This window comes from Ailuropoda melanoleuca, chromosome 2 (assembly GCF_002007445.2).
Source record: "Ailuropoda melanoleuca isolate Jingjing chromosome 2, ASM200744v2, whole genome shotgun sequence".
NCBI classification, from domain to species: domain Eukaryota; kingdom Metazoa; phylum Chordata; class Mammalia; order Carnivora; family Ursidae; genus Ailuropoda; species Ailuropoda melanoleuca.
Genome location: NC_048219.1, coordinates 57,273,725 through 57,291,092, shown reverse-complemented (window position 1 = coordinate 57,291,092; position 17,368 = coordinate 57,273,725). Strand labels below are relative to the sequence as shown.

General features: G+C 35.6%; 2 protein-coding genes across 3 annotated transcripts in view; one reads left to right on the top strand and one right to left on the bottom strand.

The window, feature by feature from the left end:
* Positions 1 to 17,368, top strand: part of ODF2L (outer dense fiber of sperm tails 2 like) — a 312,052-nt gene that overhangs the window by 80,733 nt on the left and 213,951 nt on the right. Inside the window, exon 2 of one of the 2 annotated variants that reach the window (XM_034653816.1) lies at positions 447 to 478. The exons of the other annotated variant lie outside the window; for it this stretch is intronic. The gene's annotated coding sequence lies outside the window, so the exon portion shown is untranslated. The remainder of the gene's footprint in view (positions 1 to 446; positions 479 to 17,368) is intronic. 2 annotated transcript variants of the gene reach the window in all.
* Positions 4,497 to 17,368, bottom strand: part of CLCA4 (chloride channel accessory 4) — a 41,356-nt gene continuing 28,484 nt past the window's right edge. Inside the window, exon 15 of the mRNA XM_002919385.3 lies at positions 4,497 to 4,517. Coding sequence (XP_002919431.3) covers positions 4,497 to 4,517 — 21 coding nt within the window. The remainder of the gene's footprint in view (positions 4,518 to 17,368) is intronic.

The window sequence follows — 17,368 nt, the reverse complement described above, 5'->3', positions numbered from 1 at the left end:
AAAAAAGGTCCCCTACTCCTCCTCCATCTTTTCCCCCTCCCCTCTCTTCCCCATTTTTATCCCCAGGGAACCACTAATTTAATTTCTGCCACTGCAGATTAGTTCATACTTACTGGAATTTCATAAAAATGGAATAGTACATTATGTGTTTTATGGAGCCTGGCTTCTTTTATTTAGCATAATATTTTTGAGATTCTTTCATATTATTGCATGCATCAGTAGTTCATTACTATTTATTGCTGAATAGTATTCTACTGTATAAACACACTACAATTGCTTATCCATTTACCAGTTGATGAACATTTATTTTTTCCCCTACTTTATTGGTTATTTTTTGTTATTCTCCTATTTATTTGTTTTTTTGGGGGGGACTTATTTATGAATAAAACTCTAGTGGACATTTACATAGAACTCTTTGAGTGGACATATGTTTTTATTCTATTCAGGTCATTCTAGGAGTGGAATTACAAAGTAGAAAGTAAGTGTATATATAACTTTAAAAGAAACTACCAGACTGTCATTCAAAGTAGTTTTACTATTTTATGTTTCTACCAGAAATGTATGAGAGTTCTAGTTGCTTCATATCCTTGTCTACTTTTAGTATTGCTGGTTTTTAAAATTGTAGCCATTGTAATGGTTATATATTAGTATCACATTTTGGTTTTAATTTGCATTTCTCTAATGACAAATTATTTTGAAGTGTCTTTTGATTTGCTTATTAGCTATTCATATATCTTCTTTTATGAAGTGTCTTAAAATATTTTCCTCATTTTTAATTACAGTGTTATCTTATCATTAAATTGAAAGAGTTACTTATACGTCCTAGAAACAAATCTTTAGTCATGTTTATAAATATATGTTTATGTATGTTTATATATAATTTATATGTATGTTTATATATAATTATTAACTATTATATATAATATTAATATATGTAATTAATATGTGATACATTGAAGTATTTTACATGTAATATATATAATTTTCATTTTTAATGATTAACAGAAGGTTTTAATTTTGGTGAAGTCCAATCAATCTGATTTTTATGTTTGTCTAAAACATTACCTCCCTCAAGATCATGAAGACTTTCTCCAATTTTCTTCCAGAAGTTTTAAAATTTAAGATTCTATATGTAGGTATATGACCACTTGGGGATAACTTTTTTGTATGGCAAGAGGTAAGAGGCAATGCTCATTGTGTTTCATATGGATATTCAGTTATTCTAATATCATTTGTTGAAAACAGTATCTTTTTTCTTTTTTTTTCTACGTATACCTTTATTTTTAATACACCTAACTTTATTTATTTAGCATTAAAATTTTTACATTTCTCTTTTTATTAAGTTTTTATTTAAATTCCAGTTAGTTAACATACAGTGTAATATTAGTTTCAGGTATAGAAGAAAAGACTATCTTTTCCAGTTGATTTATCTTGGCATTTTTGTCAAAAGTCAGTATATGTGTGGGTTTACTTCTGAACTCTTAATTTGTTTCATAGATCTATATTTTTTCCTTTATACTATATGCCAAGATATATACATCCCTATATGATTTTGATTACTGTTACTTTATTGTAAGTACTGAAATCTGGTAGTCTAAGTCCTCTAACTTTGATTTCCTTCAAAATTATTTCTGCTAGGGGCACCTGGGTGGATCAGTCGGTTACACATCTGCCTTTGGCTCAGGTTATGATCTCTGGGTCCTGGAATCGAGCCCTGCATTGGGCTCCCTGCTCAGAGGGGAGCCTGCTTCTCCTTCTCCCTCTGCAGCTCCCCTTGCTAATGCTTTCTCTCTCTCTCAAATAAATAAATAAAAAATCTTTAAAAAATTGTTTCAGCTATTAGAGGACATTTCTTTTCATATAAATTTTAGAATCAACTTGTCATAGCTCCAAAAGCATGCTACAAACTTTAATTTTGCATTGAATCTATAGATCAATTTGGGAGAATTGAGTCTTCTAATCCATGAACATGCTATATCTCTTCACTTATTTTGTACTCTTATTTCTCTTAGCAGTGTTCTATAATTTTTAGTGTACAGGTCTTGAATATATTTAACTAAATTTATCCTTAAGTATTTCATGTTTTTTGAAGCTATTATAAATTATAGGACTATACTAGAATTGGTTTATCCATTCTACTGTGGATGATATTAAAATTATTTAAAGTTTTTGACTTTTTAAAAAAGATTTTATTTATTTATTTGACAGAAAGAAACAGCGAGAGAGAGAACACAAGCAGGGGAAGTGGAAGAGGGAGAAGCAGGCTCCCCACTGAACAGGGAGCCTGACATGGGGCTGGATCCCAGGACCCTGGGATCATGACCTGAGCTGAAGGCAGATGCTTAACGACTGAGCCACCCAGGCACCCCAGTTTTTGGCTTTCGTTAAGAACATACCACATACATTTTTTTAAAAAGATTTATTTATTTATTTGAGAGAGAGAGAGAGAAAGACAAAGCACATGAGTGGGGGGAGGAGCAGAAGGAGAGGGAGAGCGAGAATCTCAGGCAGACTCCTCATTGAGTGTGGAACCTGACATCGGGCTTGACCTCACACCCTGAGATCATTACTTGAGCTGAGATCAAGAGTCAGATGCTTAACTGACTGATCCACCCAGGCGCCCTCCATGTACATTTTTTTTTACAAGTCTTTTAGTGTATATATGCACACATTATTTTGAATTATATAATTAGGAATCGAATTTCTCGGTCATTGAGTATGCATATGTTCAACTAGAATAGGTAATGCTCGGCACTTTTCCAAAGTTTGGTTCCCAAATTTGAGGAAAGACATGAATCTACATATTCAAGAAGGCCATGAGCCTCAAATAGTATAAATCCAAAGAGATCCACACTGAAACACATTACAATCAAACAGTTGAAAACCAGACAAAGAGAGAATCCTGAAAGCAGCAAGAGAGAAGCAACTCACCACCTATGAGGGACTTTTTCTAATAATATCAACAGCTGATTTCTCATCAGAAACCATAGAGTCTAGAGGGATGTTGGATGACATATTTAAAGTGCCAAAAAAACCAAAACCAAACCAAAACAAAAAACAACACTGTCAATCAGGAATTCTACATAGAGCAAAACTATCCTGAAAAATTGGAAACAACCCAAATGTTCATCAACTGATGAATGGAAAAACAAAATGTGGTATATCCACAAATGGCCAACAGGTACATGAAAAAGTTCTCAACATTCCTAATCATCAGGGAAATTCAAATCAAAACCACAATGAGATCTCGCCTCATACCTGTTAGAACGGCTATCATCAAAAAGACAAAAGAAAACAAGTATTGGCAAGGATATGAAGAAAAAGGAACCTTTGTGCATGATTGGTAGGAATGTAAATTAGTACAGCCACTATGGAAAACATGATGGAGGTCCCTCAAAACTTTAAAAATAAAACTACTATATGACCCAGCAATCCACTTCTTGGTATATATCCAAAGCAAACCAAAGCAGGATCTTGAAGAGATATCTGCACCACCATGTTCATTGCAGCATTCACAATAGCCAAGATATGGAAATAACTTAAGTGTCCATCAAGAGATAAATGGATAAAACGGATGCAGCATAGGTATACAATGGAATATTATTCAGCCATGAGAAAGAAGGAAATCGTTTCATTTGAAACAACATAAATGAACCTTGAGGACATTCCACTAAGTGAAATAAGCCAGACACATACTGCATGGTATCACTTACATGTGGAATCTTACTTTTTTTAAAGTCAAAGTCATAGAAAAAGAGAGTAGAAAAGTGGTTGCCAGGGCCTGAGGGAAGGGGAAAATAGGGACAGGTTGGTAAAAGCATATAAAATAGCATATTTTATATGAGATGAATAAGGTCTGGATCGAATTTATACATTGGTGACTATAGTTAATAACACTGTATTGTATAATTGAAATTTGCTCAGTAAGTAGAGTTAAATGTTCTCACACACACACAAAATAATATGTGCTATGATGAATGTGTTAATTAATTAGATGGGGGAAATCCTTTCACAGTGTACCTGTATGTTAAATCATCATGAAGTATATTTTACATATGTTCAATTTTATTTGTCAATTATATCTCAACAAAGCTGAGAGGAAATAAACTGATCCATAATCCATTAAAAAATAGATAATAAAACTACAGTAATCAAGAGATTGTGGTATTAGCAAAATGATAGACACACAGAATAAATAGAATAGGGACCCAGAAATAGACCTGCACAAATATAGTCAACTAACATTTGACAAGTGTGCAAAGATAATTCAAAGAAGATATTACCATTTAACAAATAGGGTTGTAAAAAGTGTACATCCATAAGCAAAATAAGGAATCCTAGTCTTGAGACATATCATTAGGTAAGGTGTTAACCTTATATAAAATTTAAGTCAACAATCTACCATAGATCTAAATATAAAATATAAAACTATAAAATTTCTAGAAGAAAACAAATGAGAAAATCTGTATGCTTTGGGTTTAGAGATGATTTTTCAACTATGACACCAAAAGCATGACCTATAAAAGAAAAATTTAATAACTGACTTTATAAAACTTAAAGACTTGCTCTGCTAAAGACACTGTTAAAAAAATGAAAAGACAGTATTTTTTCCAAATCATATATCTGAAAATGACTTGTAACTTGTAACTCAACAGTAAAAATAAAAACAACTATTTAAAAAAGTAATAACAAAATCTGAACAAATCTTCACCAAAGAAAATATACAGGTGGCAAATAAACATATGAAAATATGGGCTTTTCCTGCAGTAATATTACCATAATGTTCTAAAAGTGGTTTCTATTTCCTCATTCCTTCTATATTTATTACTAACAATGTTTTAAGTAAGACTTGTCCTTCCTTATTTTTACTCACATCATATGGACTCAGAAATATTTATTTTATTCCTTTGTTTATAATCCAATACAATCATATTTATTTGCTAATGAAGTAAAATTCACATAACTTAAAATTTATCATTGTAACCATTTTAAACTGTAAAGCCTTAACTATATATTGGATAGGTATTCATGAGGTAATATTTGAAATTAGAAAAATCTTGCAGCCAGAGTTAATTCCTGGTGCCACAGTGTCCTTAAAAACTACCATTAAAAATATTATTTTCAGCATATTTTTTATAATTATCTAAAATATAAATAATCCAAACCATGCCTTTTATACATTCACATTGTTGTGCAACCATCATTACTATCTAATTCTAGAATATTTTCATCACCCCCAAAAGAAATCATATATCTATTAAGCAGTAACTTCCCATTTCCTCTCCCCTCCCCCCGCCCTGGTAATGACTAATTTGTTTTCTATCACTATGAATTTGCCTATTCTAGACATTTCATGTAAATGGAATCTTACAATATGTGGCCTTTTGTGTCCAGCTTCTTTCACTTGGCATAATGTTTTCAAGGTTCATCCATGATGTAGCATGTACCAGCACCTCATTCTTTTTTATGGCTGAATAATATCCCACTGTATGGATATACCACATTTTGTTTTTCCATTCATCAGTTGATGAACATTTGGGTTGTTTCCAATTTTTCAGGATAGTTTTGCTCTATGTAGAATTCCTGATTGACAGTGTTGTTTTTTGTTTTGGTTTGGTTTTGGTTTTTTTGGCACTTTAAATATGTCATCCAACATCCCTCTAGACTCTATGGTTTCTGATGAGAAATCAGCTGTTGATATTATTAGAAAAAGTCCCTCATAGGTGGTGAGTTGCTTCTCTCTTGCTGCTTTCAGGATTCTCTCTTTGTCTGGTTTTCAACTGTTTGATTGTAATGTGTTTCAGTGTGGATCTCTTTGGATTTATACTATTTGAGGCTCATGGCCTTCTTGAATATGTAGATTCATGTCTTTCCTCAAATTTGGGAACCAAACTTTGGAAAAGTGCCGAGCATTACCTATTCTAGTTGAACATATGCATACTCAATGACCGAGAAATTCGATTCCTAATTATATAATTCAAAATAATGTGTGCCTATATACACTAAAAGACTTGTAAAAAAATGTACATGGAGGGCGCCTGGGTGGATCAGTCAGTTAAGCATCTGACTTTCATCAGTGTCATAGTTTTCAGTGTACTGGGTTTTATAGTAAGTCTTGAATTCAAATGGTGTAAGCCCCCCAAGTTTATTCTTTTTCAGAAAATTTTTTGATTGTTCCAGTTCCTTGGGATTTCCATTTAAGTCCATATAAATTTTAGAATTGTCTTCTCCCTTTCTATCAAAAACCCTGCTGGGCTTTGATTGGGATTTTGTCTAATTTACAGATCAATTTTGGCAAAAATGGCCATCTTAACAATATTGCCTTTTGGCTCATAAATGTGATGTATCTCTTCATTTATTTAGATCTTAATTTCTCTCAGCAATGTTTTATAGCTTTCAGTGAATAGGGTTTTTTTACAGTTATATTATCTTTAAATATTTAATATTCTTGATTCTATTATAAATTGTATTTTTGTAAAATTTCAATTTCCAGATTTCTTTGCTAATGTTTAGAAACACAATTGCTATTTTGTGGATTGTCCTTGTATACTGTAACCTTGCTGACCTAACATATTACTTTTAGTAGGTATTTTGTAGAATCAGTGGGATTTTCTACATAGATGTTTGTTTGCAAACAAGGAAAGCTTTCTTTTCCAATCTAGATTACTTGTGTTTTTTTCCTATCTTACTGTATTGCTAGACTCTCTAGTAGAATATTGAAAAGAAGGGGGAAGATTGATATTAATTACCAAATCCACCATTACTGTACATGAAAGTCCATAGTGATGGTTTTAGAAACCTTCCAAATGATTTTCATATTAAGTCGGTATTGAGATCTATTAAGCTACACAAAATTTCATTATTGTTGGGGTCTTCAACCTCATATATCTAACTGTCTTCTCATGCACTTCACTTCAGTTCTTTGGACATACCAAGCTTATTACTACATTAGTAGAGTAATATTTGATATAGGAAACCAAGGATAAACAGAAATCACTCTCTATTTCTTGTATTTGTTTCTGTCATCCTATCAATATCTATCTCCCAGACTGACTTTCTCCACAAGGAGGAAACCAGGTAGTTCCATGCTTATATTGTCCTCACCTCACCACTTAGGAAAAAGGCAGTTATTCTTCTACCTCAGCTTAAAAAGCCTGGTGAGGGATCTGGTTGCATTGGCTTAGGTCATGTGTCCACCTTCTGAACCAATCACACTTGCTAGGGTGTTAGGATTCTGTGATTGCGATGTCCAGAGTTAAGTGTACACAGTGGGAAGGGAGGCAAGACCCTAAATCACCTATTTAGGCTACCCGTTAGAGTTGGGAATAAAGCAAGGGGAGCAATAATAGATATTCCAAAGTGAGTGGTATCAACATGACTAAGGAGTAAATCATTGGGAACTTAGGCATTCCCTGGTTTTTGTCTTCTTCAGTTCCTAAGATGTTCTTTCATTATGTTGTATTTCTTTTATTATTAAAGATTTGAAGTAGAATAAATCTCAAAAAAAATCATTACCCTGCTGTATGCTGCCCTATTCCCTGGGGCTCAGTCATGTCTATCCTGGCCAGGTCTTTCTTTTCTTTTCTTTTTTTCCCTGAGGGCATAAGAAAGTTTATTACTACATAACTGAGATCCCTAGAGAGAGTAGGGGAAGGCCTCTCGAGCAGGCCCAGAATGGCTTGAGAGAGCCAAGACAGGTGACTGGTCTGGGTTTTGGTTTTTTTTAAATGTTATCTTATTTATTTATTTATTTTTATTATTATGTTCAGTTAGCCACCATATAGTACATCATTAGTTTTTGATGTAGTGTTCAATGATTCATTAGTTGCATAATACACCCAGTGCTCATCACCACTCGTGCCTTCCTTAATACCCATCACCCAGTTACCCCATTCCTCCACCCCCTCCCTTCTGTGACCCTCAATTTTGTTCCCAGAGTCCAGAGTCTCTCATGGTTTGTCTCCCTTTCTGATTTCTTCCCATTTGGTTTTCCCTCCCTTCCCCTGTGGTCCTCCATGCTATTCTTTATGTTCCACATATGTGTGAAATATATGATAATTGTCTTTCTCTGCTTGACTGATTTCACTTAAGCTTTTCTTATCTATTTAAATCACCCTTCTTGGTTTAGTGCACTGACACTGCCAAATCTCTGTCAGTGCTTTCCCATTCAGCAATTTTTATAGTTTCCCCTACCTCAAGGAACCCTTTTCCTTGACTGCTGCCTGCCAGCCCTTCCTACCCTACCATATCACACACAGTTATGGAGTGATCATGCTGCTTCTTTGGTCATAAAATCTTGCTAATCAGACAGTTCATCCAAGGGGAGAATTCTAATAAATTATGTTAAGTCTGTGCTCATAGACTAATGAGAGAGGGTTAAGAACTTTGCTCCCACATAAAGAACATTTAAAATGTTTCTGAAGACATGCATATGATAGGCATTCAATTAATATTTGTCATATTGAATTGAACCTGAAAAAATGAATTTCCTGATAAGAAGTAGACAAGGTAGGAGGGGAAGAGGAAGTCCAACATAAGCCATAGGGGAACTTTACACAGGCAGGTAAGCTTGAACAGTGATCCCCAAATCCCTGAGAGCAAATAGCTACTTTATACCTACATGAACCTACAAGAGATTTTCGATGTCAATAACAATGCAAAGAATTTATGAATAGTTCCTTGTCACTGGGTCACATTCTGTTGCCAAGAATGTTAATGCTACCCTCTACTTGAACTGTACCATTCATACTTTGGGAACGTGAATGTTGCTACAGCAAAATATTCCTTGACGGACATTCATCTCTTTCGGAGCCAAAAAAGATAAAAACTACACAGGACAATAGACCAAATGACAGATGGGACTAAGGGGGTAGTCAGGACCTCACTGAGATACCTAGGAACGTGCTGTAGATAGGCTTCCTTAATTAATTTTTCAAAATAAATGAAAGCAAACATAACATTTATATTCCCAGTGCTGAGCACTACATTGGCAGAATTAAAAGCTGAATTGATAGTGTAGGATTTCTTCACTTCCTCTTGCCATTCAGTTGCAATTAATTGATTAATCTGTCTTCCCCTAAACATAAGATTATAAATTCTGTGAGGGCAGGTATCACATTTGTCTTGCTTACCTTCACTGCTCAACATCCAGTACACATCATAAATGCTTAGTAAATGTTGTTATGGAAATGAAATGATAAGAAATCAGGAGAGAATGGAAGAATGAATGAGCTCCTTCTCTGTGCCATGCATTTTGATAGGTTTATATATTGCAATTGGTATTTTGCTTTTCTTTTCCTTGATAACTCTGAAATATATGTATTATTATCATAATTTTACAGTTAAGAAAACTGGTAAGGACAAGTTATTTTGTTGAATATCTGCTATTTGTTGGGTCCTATACTAGGAATGTTATCTATATTAGATCTTCAAAATACTATGGAGTTTTTTTTCTTCCCTTACATATTTACAAAGAAAGCTAGCATGAAGTTAATAAAGAAAGCTAGCGTAAAGTTAATAAGAATTGATGCTGATTTAAGTCCATATCTTTTGATTACGAATGAGTGCAAAAAAATAAATATTCATTGAATGAATTAATATATGGTTATTATTAATTTATTGATTAATAGACATTTATTTGCACATGAAACTCTTACAAAAAGCAACTTTGCCAGTAACACTTATCCTAAACAAAAATAACTTCTAGATTGTTATTCATCTGAAAAGTGAAAATTTGTACTTGCAAATCTCTTCTAAAAGTGACTTCAGCCTCTATTACAACTTATATAACATGTAAGTCAACTCTGACACAATTTTTCAATAGCAACCCAGGAAAATTCTTCATAAGATCTTTAAGTAATACACTTCAGAACTTTAGAACCCTCATTTTTAGTAAATTCTCATTGAAACCCGTTCTCATTGAAACCCGTTTTCTCTCCTTAATGTAAAATGCAGTAATAATAGACTTTAAAAATCTTATTCTTTATTTTGCTGAACAGAACTCTGCCTCTATGTTTCATGTTATTCTATAAATAAAGCTGGATTTTTTAAAACTAATTAAATAGCAACAATACTATTTGTAACATACTTTCTCTTTTCTCGCTCCTAGGAAAATATTCTAATAATTTAACTCTCTGAAATTACATATCCTTCCATTTCCCAGACCTATGCTCTAAAACCTTCCTCATTTTTTATTTATCCCACCAGTTAGCCTCCTATCAGACATTTACTGACAGTTCATTTCTTTTCCTACCACAGTCTCTATTAGATCTTACTTCTCAATGGAACTCACAGTTTTGGAAACTATGGTCACAAAATGTTTGTATGGTCCTGTGGATGAGCTCGATTTAGGCCATGCAAGTAACACATTTTCCAACCAGAAGTCTCTCTAATACATATTTGATTTTCTATGTTCTGTATGAAAATTTAAAAGATAAAATTTGGTTACAGAATCTATTTCTTATATATGCAAACAAAGCATTTCTAGTTATATGGATAGGATCTAAACCAATCTCACAAATTAATGTCTGATTCAGATCAGAATTTTAAAATGTTGCTGTTCCATTTTAAAATGTAAATGAATTAGTCATTAAGAGAATGCAAATTAAAACCATGAGATTCCACTAACCCATTAAAAATCTCAATAAACTGGACAGTTTTACTAGACAAATACAAATTATCAAAACAGAATCAGTCATAGGAAACTCAAGTACACCAAGATTAACTTTTTCTCAACTAATAAACAAGAAAAAGAAACTACACTTGTAAAAATGAATTAATGACATACATTTTTGTCACACTGACAAAAATTTTAAAAGGACAGTATATCTACTTTCGGTGAGTATTTAGGAAGGTGAATACTGCCATATACAGTTGATAATTAAAAGAGTTACAGGGTTCCCTGGGTGGCATGGACAGTTAAGCGTCTGACTCTAGGTTTTGGCTTGGATCATGATCTCAGGGTCTTGAGATAAAACCCCATGTAGGTTGAGAGACTATGGACTATGAGAAACAAACTGAAGACTTCAGAGGGGAGGGGGGTGGGGGAAAGGGATAGACTGGTGATGGGTAGTCAGGAGGGCACGTATTGCATGGTGCACTGGGTGTTATACGCAACTAATGAAGCATCGAACTTTGCATCGGAATCCAGGGATGTACTGTATGGTGACTAACATAATATAAAAAAAAAATCATAAAAAAAAACCACCCCATGTAGGGCTCCATGCTCAGCATGAGTCTGCTTGAGATTCTCTCCCCCTCTCCATCTGCCCCTCCCATTCATGTTCTCTCTCTCTCTCTCAAATAATAAATCTTTAAAAAAAAGAGTTGCTAATAATTTCTTGTGAATAAATTACCCATGTGAATCAAAAAACCCCCCAAAAAGGTCTTGTCTCTGAAAATTCACTTTAGAAATTCTTCCTAACAAACTAAAGATATAAGTTAAGATTTTGCTATAAGAATGTTCTAAAAAAGTGAAAATTGGATAGATTCTAGATTTCCTTGAAAAAATTTTGTTATATGTATATATGATCATTAAAATTTTATAATTTGATATATTAATGATTTAGTGTTGAATTTTAAAAAGCTTGTATTATATTGTAACGGAATCAACAAAATACAACTATACACAACAATATGGGTGGATCTCAGACATTTCAGTAAAAGTAGTCACAAGAAAATATGTACAATATGATTCTACTTATGTAAAGTGCATAGTCAACTATAATTTTTTTAAAAAACTATGTAAACAGATAAAAACAATTCATGTGGTTAGATGTCAAGATAATATTTACCTTTTGGGGAGATAATACAGAGAACAGAAAGGGGGCATCTGGGATGCTGGTAATGGTCTTTTCTTGATATTGATTTTGATTACATGGATGTGTTTATGGAAATTCAGCTTTCAAATGGCAGAAGCTAAAGTTTGCTTCTCGGAAATGGGAAGGAATGGTAAAAGATATAGATAGGATATTATATAACATAAATATTTAAAATAACCCTCCTTGACCTGATTTTATGTCCTCATACAAGAGAAGACACGTAAAATAACCAGTTCATTCTTCCCTTGCCTCATTCAATAGTTAATTCCTGAGGATTTATTATGAGCCAGGTCCAGTTGGAGTTCATAATGTGAGCAAAACCAACAAGTCACCGTTCTTATGGAACTTATATTCCATTGGGGAAGATAAACAATAAACATTCTAATGTTCCATTGAACATTAAAATATATCAGCTAGTGTTAAAAGCAATGAAAGATGATGGTGACAAAGTTGTTGCTTAAGATTAGGTTGACAGAAAAAGCCTAGGTATAGGGATATTTAAACAGATGTGAAAAGAAGGAGTCAGCCATAAAAAAACAGGATTTTCAAAAAAACACAAATGACTTCTGGATTTGAATTCAGGCAGCTGGGTGGAGCAGTGTTGCTATTTATGTGGAAGTACAGGAAGAGTGACAGTCTGACAGCAGGGTAGGGAGGGACTGCATTTCTCAAGTGTGAAATAAGTTTTTAGTTGCTTTTGAGTGAGTCTGGCCTTGAAATCTTTAAAATATATTTAAAGGACAAAAGTAAAGCCCTGAACAAGTGTAAACATGGTTACGGAAGAGATTAGTATCAGAGGATTAGGCAGAAGTAAATTCATATAAAATTTGAATCAACCTAAATAGAGGCTAGTTGGAAGATTACTTAAGAGGAAACGTTAAACCAAAATTTGTTATTACAGTAACAATAAGGATATAGCTCAAGATAGTTTTTCCTCATTAGTTGGGTGACTCAACATTCCTGTCTAAGGGTATAATATTGTCTTCCTATGGCTTAAGCCTATATAATAAGGTTGCTACTGGTTTCCTTTGGTGGTCTTTTTGTTAGTTCTGGGCTGGATTTATTACAACTGGTCGTCTGGAGAAGACAAATTCTATGCTTTTTTTTTTTTTAAGAGAAAGAGAGAGTGAGCACACATGGGGGGAGGTGGGGAGAGGCAGAGGGAGAGGGAGAGAGAGAATCCTAAGCAGGCTGCATGCTCAGCACAGAGCCCGATGGAGCGCTCAATCTCACGATCCTGAGATCATGGCCTGAGCCGATATCAAGAGTTCAACACTTAACTGACTGGGCTGCCCAGGAGCCCCTGTGTTTTTATTTATTGAGCATGGTGTTAGTCACTGGGGATATAATGGTGATAAGAGATTGTCTCTTGACCTCAAGAAGCTCACCTTCTGGAGGGAAATAGGGACAAGTAAACTGTCAGTTAAAACACAGAGGGCTAAGTGTTATGCCAAGGGTGAGAATGAGGTGATATGAGGGAATTGAACCCAATCAGAAGGGGTATTGGAGAAGTTAGGGACTGTTTCCAGGGGAGTGACACCAAGTCCAAGGCCTGAAGTATGGCCATGAGTTATCCTTGTGACTGCAGGATGTGGAAGTGGAGATGTGGTGGAGCGGGGGCTTTCCAGGGAGAATGAAAAGCACTTCACAGCCTGGAGTTGATAGATTCTGCCATATACGGAGAAAGGGTAGATAGAGCCCAGTATATATAGTGTGAGAAGGTGTGCAACCTGAGATGGGAGTGGTAAGCTGGAGGTAGAACATGGAAGGCATTCGGTCATATCATGGGGTTTGAACTTCACACCAAGTGCAAAGGAGAGTGACAGGATCATATTTGTACTTTAGAAAGACTCTGATCACAGGGTGAAGAATGGTTGGAAACAGCCACATTATTAGCACATATGTCTTGTGTGAATTAGAAAGCAACTTGGATGAATTGGAACAATGTGCTCTCTTTTGGCAGACAAATGATCAAATAGTGCTCCTTCAACCTTCATCTTGGGAGTTGAGTTTGGACTGTATTTTGTCCCTGTTTTCCTTACTACCAATGTGATTGGATGCTTTTGGGCAGGACAAAATGGAAAAGGATTATGTAGGAATCCAGGTGACAGATGCTGGGGGAATTAACTACGGAATAGAGACAGGTAGATGGCTTTTGGAGATATTCAGAATTGACAGGACTTGGTGACAAATTGGATAAGAAGGGTAAGAAAAGGGAATGGGAAAGTTTCTGTATTTATATGTGCATTTACATATTCAGCACTTTACCCTTTCCTCTCTCCTCTTTTATTTCTTCTCCCTAGGACACAGTTCTGTTCTCCAGAGAGCTTAAAATGTAGTTGAGTGGGCTAAAGGGTCCTTCTGTCAGATAAGTAATCAAGTAAATACATTTGGGAGTTAGAATACTATATGAAGGTAGAGAGTAGGACACAAAAGGAGTGGTCCATTCTCCCTGAGAGTTGGGAAGGCAACCAGGAAAGCAGTAAAAAGAGGAGCATGCAGTGGTGCCTGGGTGGCTCAGCTGGTTAAGTGTCTTCCTTTGGCTCAGGTCATATCCTGGAGACCTGGTTTGAGCCCTGCGTCTAGCTCCTGCTCAGCAGGGAGCCTGCTTCTCCCTCTCCCTCTGCCTGCTGCTCCCACTGCTTTTTGTCTTTCTTTGTCTGTCAAATAAATAAATAAGTAAAATCTTAAAGAGGAGCATGTGGCCGGAAGATACACAAGGGAGACTGAAGATGGTGGGGTTAGAAGTGGAGAAGGATGAAGGGGCCATGGTGGCCTTGACAAAGATCCAGAGATGTAAAACAGCGTGGACTTTTGGGAAAACTGAGTCTTCACCTGATTGAAGCTGTGAGACCAATGGCTATGGTGCAATAAGATATAAGGATATAGAGTCTGGGGCCAAATGATTAGGGCCTAGTATTCATTCACTTGACAAATATTGTGGTGCCTTTGTGCTAGGTGCTTGGCAAAAGTAATGTATAAACAGGCATAGTCTCTACTTTCATGGTATTTAGACTTTATTGTGAAAGCAGTTCAGGAGCTAGTATAGTCTTTCTCTGGTTACTTTGGGGGCAATGTAGTAGATGTTTTGGGTGGGCAGACTGAAGATAGAGAGATCGAGTAGGGACCATCTTTATCCAGGAATGATAATGGGTGCTAAGCTGAGGCCTCAATGAAGGTGAGGCAGGGAAAAATTAAGGTTAAGGAGATGTCACCTCTGTGCTTCTAATTGGATATCAAGTGTGAGGAAATTGGAAGACCAGGGGATCGTCTCCTGGTCTCTGATTTGAATGACTGGGTGGTAGGATGTTTTTCTCTCATTGAGATAAGAAATTTAGAAAGAGGTGTGGGTAAAGAAAATAAACTCAGTTTTATTATTTTGCTTCCTGACCAAAATTGATAGATTTATATCCAAATAATTCTCTAAACTACCCACATTCTCCAGATTGGCTCAAAATTGTGTGTGTTTGTGTGTGTGTTCATGATGTTCATGGTGTTGGCACAGAGGGTGGAGGTGGAACAGGAAACTCAAAAGGACTTTTTTCAATAGTACTCTTCCCTGACATTAGACTGTCTGGAATCTGGAAAGCAATGATTTCCTCTGTGAAGGAAGCTGGCTGATTAAGTTTCTAAATACTTTTGAGACATCATGCCTGTTTAGAGAAAAGCAAAAGATTTTCGTAGTTGGTAGTTCCAAGCTTAGCCAGAGCTTCAAATTATGGAATAAGTGATGGTTCTAGGTTCATATCATAAAACCCCTACTTTTCAGTTTCTCACATACCTCTAAAACAATTTTATGTAAAAGACACTCCCTTATTTCTTGACAACCATGTGACAACAAATAGGACACACGATGTGAGGTACTTTGCTTACATTCCTCATGGGGTCAAACCCATCAGGAACTAATGAGCTGATCATCATATGAATTATTTTTTTTTAAAGATTTTATTTATTTATTAGACAGAGATAAAGACAGCCAGTGAGAGAGGGAACACAGCAGGGGAGAGGGAGAGGAAGAAACAGGCTCCCAACGGAGGAGCCTGATGTGGGACTCGATCCCGGGACGCCGGGATCACGCCCTGAGCCGAAGGCAGACGCTTAACAACTGTGCTACCCAGGCGCCCCCATCATATGAATTATTAAAAGAAGCAGGGTCCTGGAATTTTAAGTCAAATAATTAATTTGTAACAAATATTATTTGAACAGGTATTTTATTAAAATGTTATTATAGGTCTAAGGCTTTGAGACAACTTCCTTGTTCATGGAGCAACATAAAGTTATTTACAAAGAATACTTATTTCTTCATATGTCAGCTTTAAAGATAGGACTACCACATGAGGATATAAAGACTGTGCTTTGTGAAACTCCAGCAGTGCTATTCATGTAAGGAATGATTTGAATGGATCCCTTTAGAGTTGTGTATGTGGTGGTCCTGATAAGGTTTAGGACTCTATGGAAACAGAAGACAGAAACTGAGGGACATGAGACCAGTCCAAAAAAAGAAGCCATGCTGGGCACCAGAAGTAAAGGGCTGACTGGAGATGAACACAAAGACTTGCCAAGAAGTCCAGCATAGAAAATGACTGGACTTTTACCTACGGAAGGATGAATGGATGGGGAGGTAAACACAACTGTTTTTTACAAGAGGGAATAAAGTGGAAAGATAGAAGTTTCATGTCTAAGGATTGGGGCTGTGTATCAGTTGGTATGTCACCATAAGTTTGTTCAGTGATATTGTTGAATGTGATCAATTACTGCAAAATCCAATTATTGAGCAGGATTAACTAATTGATGTATAAACATGAAAAAAATGATGTTTTCCAGTAGCTATAATAGCTGTGTTCTATTGAGGTCCCCTATCTCTTTGGGTAGCAGATTCTCTTACTGACATCATAGCCCAATTCCATTAGTATTGTCAATTTTAGCTATTCAAACAGTTCTAGTTTTATGGTAAGACCCAAATCCTGTTCATATTAAAACTTGTATATTTACTTGAGCTGCAGCTCTTTTCTTTCTCTTCCTGTAATTCAGACTTGTCTTTAGTGACTTGAAATAGTGGGAGAATGGGTATATGGCCTCAGTCTCAATTAGCTGCTTCTCCCTTTTCCTAGGTGCATTCTACTTGAGTCTTGGGGAGGAGGAATAGGAGAGGCCAGTGTCTTGAGCTCTCCTGGTGTTGTGTGGTTTCAGATGTCACTCAGAGTGGTGGGTGCTCAAAGGCCAGTCTCTAGCAGGTTCTTAGTTGGGTTGTATAAGTCTCTTCTCTCTACACAATTCCTTGGCATGGGAGATCCCAAGTAAATTAAACCCAGTCATCTTCTACAATTCCCCTCAGTCAATAAGAAACTACATTCTTTAATGTATCAAACATGCATGAAATCCTTAGTGCATGCAGGTGATTCCATTGGCAGACCTCTCTTTTCTACCTTCTCTTTCTTGCCCATTTCTTCAGTCTTAGCAGCGTGTAGAACTCTGCTCATCTAGTGGTTCAGCAATATTGGTATGAGAGAATTACCATCTCTTAATTTATTTGGCTTCCTGAGACTTAC